This window comes from Montipora capricornis, chromosome 1 (assembly GCF_036669925.1).
Source record: "Montipora capricornis isolate CH-2021 chromosome 1, ASM3666992v2, whole genome shotgun sequence".
In the NCBI taxonomy this organism is placed as follows: domain Eukaryota; kingdom Metazoa; phylum Cnidaria; class Anthozoa; order Scleractinia; family Acroporidae; genus Montipora; species Montipora capricornis.
The window spans coordinates 45,272,738-45,282,737 of NC_090883.1; the positions used below are offsets into that span (position 1 = coordinate 45,272,738).

The 10,000-nt window shown below is 40.1% G+C and overlaps 2 protein-coding genes across 2 annotated transcripts in view; one reads left to right on the forward strand and one right to left on the reverse strand.

The window, feature by feature from the left end:
* Positions 1-854: 854 nt before the first annotated feature.
* LOC138015305 (NLR family CARD domain-containing protein 3-like) overlaps positions 855-10,000 on the forward strand; it is a 31,754-nt gene continuing 22,608 nt past the window's right edge. Inside the window, exons 1-8 of the mRNA XM_068862295.1 lie at positions 855-1,224; positions 2,152-2,193; positions 2,532-2,573; positions 2,912-2,953; positions 3,454-3,495; positions 4,060-4,101; positions 4,666-4,707; positions 6,032-6,073. Of these exons, the coding sequence (XP_068718396.1) occupies positions 855-1,224; positions 2,152-2,193; positions 2,532-2,573; positions 2,912-2,953; positions 3,454-3,495; positions 4,060-4,101; positions 4,666-4,707; positions 6,032-6,073 (664 nt within the window). The remainder of the gene's footprint in view (positions 1,225-2,151; positions 2,194-2,531; positions 2,574-2,911; positions 2,954-3,453; positions 3,496-4,059; positions 4,102-4,665; positions 4,708-6,031; positions 6,074-10,000) is intronic.
* LOC138049580 (uncharacterized) overlaps positions 9,351-10,000 on the reverse strand; it is a 783-nt gene continuing 133 nt past the window's right edge. Inside the window, exon 1 of the mRNA XM_068895939.1 lies at positions 9,351-10,000. This exon is cut by the window's right edge and continues 133 nt beyond it. Coding sequence (XP_068752040.1) covers positions 9,351-10,000 — 650 coding nt within the window.

The following is a 10,000-nucleotide window of genomic DNA, read 5'->3' on the forward strand; positions in this document are numbered from 1 at the left end:
CCTTCCGGTAAAATACAATCGGTGGCTGTTTAAAGATATCGAAATCCGATATGGCGGACAACAAATCATATTGTTCCTACTTTCCCGCCACCGCAGCAAGATTTTCTCAAAACGAAAGTCTCAAGCAGAACGTTTTTAAACTGCCCTTGAATCAGAAGTCTTTTATGTGTTTTCAGAAAAGATAGGCACTGCAAAATTTTATTTGTATTGAGCCCAAGTAGTTTAGACCTCATAAACATCATCTCCTCTACATGTCTTGGCTCTTCAAACAATGAAAGTAGCCGGCGAAACCTGTCAGAGAAGCCGGCGAACTTCGCCGGCTGCCGGCTCTTATATACAACCCTGAGTCAATCATTTCCACTCATGCATGACCTTCACTAAATACACATGTACTTAAAGACATTTAAAATAAAGCTGTTAAAGTACATGCATTTACATGTATGGATTAGATGGCTGTTAATTGTTTTTATGTCTTTGTAACTAATTAGTGGGTCCTGTAAATGCAACACTTGTTGATTTCAGTTGCTAATTTTACTCACTGATAATTATTATAATACCCACAAAACTTTACGGATTCTCTTTATTGTTGTGACCAACAGATATGGCATCTGGTCCAGCAGCTTTTGCTTCCTCAACGAAGGAAAACACCAACTATGCCCGTCTGTGTCGTCTTCTCATAGATGTTGGAACTGAGGCCCTTCGAAATATATTCAATGGAATCCATTCTCCAGCCAATTTGCACCACATTAAAGAATCTTCAAAAAAAAAGAATTCTGAATCCCACACTGTGGGGAAAGCTGTACCCGGCCACAGCCTCACACGTGTCGTCAGCCGACTTTGATATTACACTTCTGATGGTACTGCTGAGAAATATATGTGGTTTGAGTCCTCCTAGTAGCACTGGCAGCTGGGACAAGTTTCCTCATGTCTCTGATACCAGCATGGAGGCAAATATAGTGAGAATCAAGTGGTATAGAAATGATGTCCATGCTCATGTCAGTAAAGCTTCAGTTGATGATTTAACATTCAATGTACTATGGCAGAATATCAGCAATGCAATCATGGGACTTGCATCTGGAACAAATGCCACTTTATATGCTACAGCCATCAAGAAAGTGAAGACTGAGTGCATGGATCCTGATGCTGAGGCTCACTACCGAGATTTACTAAATGACTGGAAAAGTTATGATGATAATACGAAGGAAATGCTTGAAGAACTTAAAGGTACAGTGTGACTCCGAAGTTTTTTATACCATCAGGCAATTTGTTGGTTAGAGAAATGAAGATTTTTTGGAGGTCCAACTGTTTTGAATACTTGAAATCTCTTAGCCTCATAATTATAGAGTATTACGTTTCTTGGACTAACAAAGAGAAATCTAAGGCACATTGCATTCTTGTTGCTGCATCTTGCTGTCCTGAATTCCTGAGTTGAAGTAACTCTTTTCAGAAAACACACAACAATTTACCCTAACCCTAACCCTATAAACAGGGCTGGTCAATGTGGTGAGTTCATAGGGACGGGTTATTAATTAATGTGGTCCATGAACTGGCTTCACAAGGGTGGTCCCTGTCTCTTGGTGATGGCCCATGCACAAGTACCACGAAGTGGGGATCCTTGTTGTCTATAGGAATATAGCCTAATTTCTGAGATGAAGGTGCTATGTAAATACGAATAATTGAATTGCAGTATCAGGTGTTGTGCCATATGAATGTAATCTTTTGGGGAAGAATTGCAACAGGAGCCGTCACAGTGGTGAACAAGCTCGCCTATAAAATTCATTTTCTCCTTTTAAAATATTTTTTATGAGAATAAAATTGAGACAAGGTAAAGGCGTTCTGATCGCTAATTGTTACTTTTGTTTGCATTCCTTCTGCATGCGGATGCATTACATGTACATTGTCATTAATTCATCTTGCTCTCCAGAGCTCCTCAATTGAATTGGGGGAACCCTGTTTGGTACTGAGTGATGCATTACACCAATGAAACCAAAAATGTGGTCCATGCATGAAGTGAGTTCGCAAGGGTGGTTCCTGGCCCTGGTTCAGTTGTTGATGGCCCATGTACAAGAACCGTGAAGAGGGGAATTTTGTATTGTGCAAGTGATTGTTTCATCTGTGCTCATTTAAAGTCATTCTTATTTTTCTTCAAAGGAAATCAAGAGAGAGCCATTGGCGAGATTGTAGAGATCAAGGGTATTTGTTGTTTAAAGAAATACAGCCTAATTTCTAAGATGAAGGTGTTATATAATTATGAATAATTGAATTGCAGTAGCATTATTTTGTTGTGCCAATTTGATCTTGCAGCAGGAGCCTTTACAATGGTAAACAAGCCTGCCTATAAATTTCTTCTGCTTCTTTAAAATATTTTTGTGGGAATAAAAGGCAGGGTAAAGGCGGTCTGTTACTTTTGCTTGCATTCTTGATCAATGGCCCATGTGCAAGTACCGTGAAGTGGGGAATTTTGTATTGTCGTGCAAGTTATTGTTTTATCAGTGCTCATTATATTAAATCATTCTTATTTTTCTTCAAAGGAAATCAAGAGAGAGCCATTGACAAGATTGTAGAGATCAAAGGTATTTGTTGTTTAAAGAAATACAGCCTAATTTCTAAGATGAAGGTGTTATATAATTATGAATAATTGAATTGCAGTATCATTATTTTGTTGTGCCAATTTGATCTTGCAGCAGGAGCCTTTGCAATGGTAAACAAGCCTGCCTATAAATTTCTTCTGCTTCTTTAAAATATGTTTGTGGAAATAAAAGGCAGGGTAAAGGCGGTCTGTTACTTTTGCTTGCATTCTTGATCAATGGCCCATGTGCAAGTACCGTGAAGTGGGGAATTTTGTATTGTCGTGCAAGTTATTGTTTTATCAGTGCTCATTATATTAAATCATTCTTATTTTTCTTCAAAGGAAATCAAGAGAGAGTCATTGACGAGATTGTAGAGATCAAAGGTATTTGTTGTTTAAAGAAATACAGCCTAATTTCTAAGATGAAGGTGTTATATAATTATGAATAATTGAATTGCAGTATCATTATTTTGTTGTGCCAATTTGATCTTGCAGCAGGAGCCTTTGCAATGGTAAACAAGCCTGCCTATAAATTTCTTCTGCTTCTTTAAAATATGTTTGTGGGAATAAAAGGCAAGGTAAAGGCGGTCTGTTACTTTTGTTTGCGTTCTTTCCGTATGCAGGTACATTACATGTACATGTACATTGTCATTAATTTCATCTTAATCTCCTGAACTCCTGAATTGTTGGTACAGTGATGCATAGTAACATCAATGAAACCAAAAATGTGGTCCATGAACTGGGTTCGCAAGGGTGGTTCCTGGCCCTGGTTCAATTATTGTTCATGGCCCATGTACAAGTACCGTGAAGTGGGGAATTTTGTATTGTTGTGCAAGTTATTGTTTCATCAGTGCTCATTAAATCATTCTTATTTTTCTTCAAAGGAAATCAAGAGAGAGCCATTGACGAGATTGTAGAGATCAAAGGTATTTGTTGTTTAAAGAAATACAGCCTAATTTCTGAGATGAAGGTGTTATATAATTATGAATAGTTGAATTGCAGTATTATTATTTTGTTGTGCCAATTTGATCTTGCAGCAGGAGCCTTTACAATGGTAAACAAGCCTGCCTATAAATTTCTTCTGCTTCTTTAAAATATTTTTGTGGGGATAAAAGACAGGGTAAACTGCTGGCGGTCTGTTACTTCTGTTTGCGTTCTTTCCATATGCAGGTACATTACATGTACATTGTCATTAATTTCATCTTAGTCTCCTGAACTCCTGAATTGTTGGTACAGTGATGCATAACATCAATGAAACCAAAAATGTGGTCCATGAACTGGGTTTGCAAGGGTGGTTCCTGGCCCTGGTTCAATCGGTGATGGCCCATGTACAAGTACCGTGAAGTGGGGATCCTTGTTGTCTACTCAACCTGAATTTCATAATTTTGTATTGTTGTGCAAGTCTTTGTTTCATTTGTTACGAAGAGGTGTGCCTTATTGAGTCATTGTTCCATCAATGCTCATTAAATCATTTTTATTTTTCTTCAAAGGAAATCAAGAGAGAGCCATTGAAGAGATTGTAGAGATCAAAGGTATTTGTTGTATAAAGAAATATAGCCTAATTTCTGAGATGAAGGGGTTATATAAATATTAGAAATAATTGGAATTCAGTATCAGTTGTTGCGCCAATTTGATCTTGTAGCAAGGGCCTTTATAAATTTCTTCTGCTTCTTTTAAAATATTTTTTATCAGAATAAAAGGCACGCTAAAGGCGTTCTGATCGATTGTTACTGTACTCTTGTTTGCATTCCTTCTCCATTCATGTACATTACATGTACATTGTCATTAATTCATCTTACTCTCCTGAACTCCTGAATTGAATTGTGGGAACCCTGTTTGGTACAGTCACTGTAACGCATTACATCAATGACACCAAAAATGTGGTCCATGAACTGGGGTGGCAAGGGGGGTTCCTGGCCCTGGTTCATGGTGATGGCCCATGCACAAGTACATGTACCACGAAGTGGGGATCCTTGTGAATTTTGTAATTTTGTATTGTTGCACAAGTGTTTGTTTCATTTATTAAGAGGGGCTGTGTCTTATTGAGTTATTGCTCCATCAGTGCTCATTAAATCATTTTTATTTTTTCTTCAAAGGAAATCAAAAGAGAGGCATTGAACAGATTGTAGAGATCAAAGGTATTTGTTGTATTAAAAGACAAAGTATTGAATGATGATGCCAATTATTTTTTTTTCCATTTTTTCATATTTTGGGGTGACTAAATTAATTTTCATAAAATGTCCTCTATAGAGAAAGTACTAAGAGTGCCAGTTATAATAGGGGTGATTCTAATCTTACGTAATTGCCAATTAGTCTCTTTATCTCAAAGGCCAGGTCAATATATTTCTCCTCTTTCTCGTGCTCCTTTAGGCATATCTGGCTATAATCAACAAGGCAAGCAACATCAACAATGTGGCATTGGTTTGTTTTCTTGTCAATCACCTGTTATGCGACATTTTCTGATCTGTCATTCTCTAGAACACTGTCAGGGGCATGCTCAAACCACTTCACTCCACTGTTAAACTGTTAGTATTATTATTATTATTATTATTATTATTATTATTATTATTATCCTTCTTCTTCTTCTTCTTCTTCTTCTTCTTCTTCTTCTTCTTATTATTATTATTATTATTATTAATATATATATATATTTTTGGCATGTTACTGGCATGCATGCATATGTACGGACAACAAGTCACAACATCCCTTGTGTCTACAGTCCTCAGGATGCACATGTATGTTGTTGGTACATGTCTCTCACATAATTAAGTCCAGTGACACAAAAAGAACACAAAACTTCAAAGAAAAAAGTCAAGTCAAACTCAGGAACAGTCTAAAGACAGTCTGTTATCACAACTATAATTCCTGGCGAGTCTTAGCCAGGCAGTAGCCTCACTAAGGCTCGCCAGCACCAGGCTGCCACGCGGGAGGTCGTGAGTTCGACTCCGGCCAGACCAACACTCAGGGTCTTAAAGTAACTGAGGAGAAAGTGCTGCCTTTGTAATTTCATCTGCAAATGGTTAGACTTTTAAGGCTTGTTGGATAAGGACTATAAACCGTAGGCCCCATCTCACAAATATCTTCTATGTTCATAAGTTTCCTGTGGGGCGTTAAAGAACCCACACACTATTCGAAAAAAGTAGGGAATGGAGGCCCCACTGCTATGGCTGTCCTGTTCTCTCCAGCAGAAGTGGCCGGTTTGGTAGTGACTTCTCTAAAGAGGCTTTCGGTGTATGAGGCCACCTAAGCATAAACAGCCATAAGTGAAAAAGGGACTTTGCCTAGTGCTGGAACATGTAGACATGTAGATTAAATTCTACAAAGGTGACAATGAACATGAAGTTGGCAATTACCGGCCAATATCATATACCTTCCATTTGTTTCATTTGTTAAGAAGAGTCTTGTCTCATTGAATTATTGTTCCATCGATGCCCATTGAATCATTCTTATTTTTCTTCAAAGGAAATCAAGAGAGAGCCAATGAACAGCTTGGAAAGATCGAAGGTATTTGCTGTTTAAAGAATTTATATAGCCTAATTTCTGAGATGAAGATGGTATATAATATTATTATGAATAATTAAATTGCAATATCATTTGTTGTGCCAATTTGACCTTTCAGCAGGATCCTTTACAGTGGTAAACAAGTCTGCCTATAAATTTTGTCTGCTTCTTTTACACTTTTTATCATGAGAATAAAAGACAGGGTAAATGCGGTCTGATCGATTCTTATCATTGTTTGCGTTCCTTCCGTATGCAGGTACATTACATGTACATTGTCATTAATTCATCTTATTCGTGACCTCTGTTCTCCAAGAGGTGTTTCCCTACTCTTCTAGTGAGCGATGAATCGCGTAATGCTATGGCGCAAAACCAAAAAAAAAAAAAAAATTGGTGTTTGCTTTTCTAGACCTTGCACTCTTAAAACATTTGATGGTACAGTTATGCATTACATCCATGAAACCAAAAAAGTAACCAAGGAAAAGGAAACGTATACAATAGAAATCATTTGACATTCGCCCCACACCGAGTGCATACAGAATTGGTGGACGTATCCGCAAACCTAACCGCAATATGACAGCTATGTAATGTTAGCGGTGCCAGAACAAGACTTGATGACAACTATAATGTGATGCATTTGTTGGTTCGTATGTGTGATGTTTTGAATGGATTTCAAAACAGGATGCAAATGATTAACAACGATTTAATAAACAATTGTAAGAAGACGTGTTACAGCATTGGTGGACACCATGATCGTTCTGTTCGATATATCCCTTAGTTCCTAGCGAACATCCAGTATCAATAACTTCCGGTTTATATGAACATTACATCTCTTTCCCCTAGTGGGTAACTCTCTAGAGTAATATGGAAAGAAATAAAATAAACTTCAACTAATCAGTTTCCATGAAACTATGACTACTGACTGAAATCAAAGTCCAACAGAAACAAATGTTTTTGTACAGGCGACAGCATTGTTAACTGAACACACTATACTGTCATGGTTCAGAGCTCACAGTTGACTAAGAATCTAGGCCTACAAATCAAGAATCTGACGGGGAACTCGTTTCCTGGAAGATCTACGCAATGGTGGTTGACCAACCTGTGGGACGCACTAGCTTTGCTCTCTGGGATAGGGCTAAATGAACTTGTAGGATTAGCTTGCATGCCAGGGGAACTCACAGGTTTTGATGCAGACAGGTCAGAAGCATGCGCACGTGTGCGTGCAGCAGGCAGCTCTTGTTGATGTCAGCCGGAGAGCTGAGACCACTGTCACGGGACAGATCATCATCATGGTTGATGACTGACTGGTCCAGACTTTTAAAGAAAGAGGAATTTCTGGTAACCGTGCGATTCTCGTTCTGAGCAGTAATCATGCTGCCTTTCTTATCCACTACAGTCAAAGGGGTAGGATTGTAGACAGTTGCACCTTTAGACGCAGTAAATGGTCTCTTCACTAGTACGGTTTCACCGTGTGAGATAGTGCTGGGTTTCACATAGACCTTGCTTCAGCATGAGCCTTGAACTTGTATTTTTGCGAGAAATCGCGCTTGCGGACGATCTCCGACACAGGGTCAACGAAGTTGGTCTGTGGTAGCTTGTTACGCACAGGACGTTTCAGTAACAATACTGCTGGGGCCACACCAGTGGTTTGATGAGGAGAGGTGCGATAGTTTCTCAGAACCGCTTTCAGTTCCTTTCTCCATTTTAGCGGCCTTAAGACACTTCTTCAGTGTTTTCACGAATCTCTCCACCTCACCGTTGGCCCTAGGCCATAATGGGGTTAAAACCGAGCGCATGAGCAAACTTGGAAAACTCTTCTCCGCTGAAAGGTGGACCATTGTCTGATCTAACAATCTTGGGAGTTCCGAATGTAGCAAATATCTGATCTAACTTAGGTATGACAGCACTAGCGGACGTTGACGACACTGGTTCTACGAACGGGAACCTTGAATAATCATCAACCAGTAGAAGTAGGGTTTCACCCTCAACATGCGCAAAGTCAATGCTTTCTTCATCAAAAGGGCTGTCAGGAAGAGTTGATACTTGAACAGGCTCTCTAGCGTACACTGGGGTTACAACTTGGCACGGTAAACAGGCCTTGACCTTTGTTTCAACCATCTTGTCCATGCATGGGAACCACACCTTTTCTCGCAGGAGGGTCTTAGTTTTAACTATGCCCAAGTGACCTTCATGGGCGATGTCAACAATTCGTTCTTGTAGTGCAGCAGGAACTGCTAAACGATCCCATTTTAACAGGACAGTGTCAGTCCAGGTTAACTGCTCCTTGACTTGCTCATAGCGGGATAGCTCAGATAATGATACACCAAGTGGCGCCTCATGCCAGCAATCAGATTTCATTGCAGATATAACCGCTATTAGCACTGGATCCGTTGCGGTTGCAGATTCTACCTCAGAGAATGTTACAGCTTTTGGTACTGCATTTCTTGTAATAAAAGAGATGTTGTCTTCAGACTCGATTTCATAATTGTGAGATTCCAAGTTTCCTACTGGGTGTCTCGAAGCATAATCTGCTGGGTTTGAGGCACCAGGGCGATATTCTACTGTGAATCGGTACTGCTGTAGCTCCATGAGCCAACGTTCTATCCTGGCGGACGGTTTAGAGGTGGGGTTGTTAAGCAAGGAAACCAGAGGTTGATGGTCTGTGGTCCCCTCCCGTCCTGGAGTTGACGGAACACTTGTCCCAGATGTCGGTCATGAGTGTCTTGGTCTGCGCCCCCAACATAGATGTAATCACTGATGTTCTTGACGCAGGGTACGCCTCGGATTGCATCACCCACCTTCTTTTGGAAGATTTCTGCTGCGCACGAGAGACCAAAATTGAGACGTTTGTATTGGAACAGTCCAACGTGTGTAGAAAACATGCTCAGTGCTCTCGAGTCGGGATGCAATGGGATCTGGTGGTACCCTTGATTTAAGTCGATCTTACTAAACACTTTACAACCGTTCAAGTCCGACACTACGTGATGGATGGTGGGTATGATGTGTCGCTCCCTGATGATAGCTTTGTTTCATGAACGCATGTCCACACAAATTCTAATCTCGTTCGGTTTATTCGGCTTGGGCACAACAACAATTGGCGACACCCAAGGGGTGGGGCCTTCTACGTGTTCAATGATGTCATCATTTTCGAGCTGTTTGAGTTTTTCCTCCACCTGTTTTTTTACATGGAGAGGGACTCGGCGATGTGGCTGAGCCACGGGTTTGACAGATTCATCTATATGCATGAGTGCTGGTTCACCTTTGTACTTGTCCATTCCACTGGTTAGATTAGGAAATTCCTTGGCAGGCTAACAGGAGGTTCGACCGTACTAACAGCTTTAATAAGATCTAATGCTTGTGAGGTTGTCCAGCTAAGTATGGAGCTTGATGAACCCTTTGCGACATAGAATGTTTTCACGGATGAACAGCTATCACTGGTGACAGTAGCTCGGAACTTTCCACACAGGGTTAGTGGCTTATCAGACATGTATGGATACACTTTGGCACTTGTTTCAACCAGTTGTGGCTTTGATTTAAGGCCATCAAAGTCTCTCTTGCTTAAGATATTCACGGTTGCTCCTGAATCTGCCATAATGCGGATTGGTGTGTTCATGATGGTGACCTGAAAGATAGGCTTGCCAGCTTCGTGTCCCTGTGCACCAATGTTAAAAGTATACTCTTCACTGTTGTCACTATCAACACCGGCTAGAAATGACATTTCACTACTCGGAGACTCTTCAACATCTGCAGACCTGACATGGTATTTACCTCTTGACGTTTTCTTTGGGTGCAAAGATTTGGACCGATTATTGGGTTTGCCACGACAAACTTTGGAGAAATGGTTCATTTTGCCACAGTTCAAACACTTTTTACCTTGAACAGGGCAAGTTCCTTGATGTGGGTAATTTCCACCACATAAACCACACCTATTGT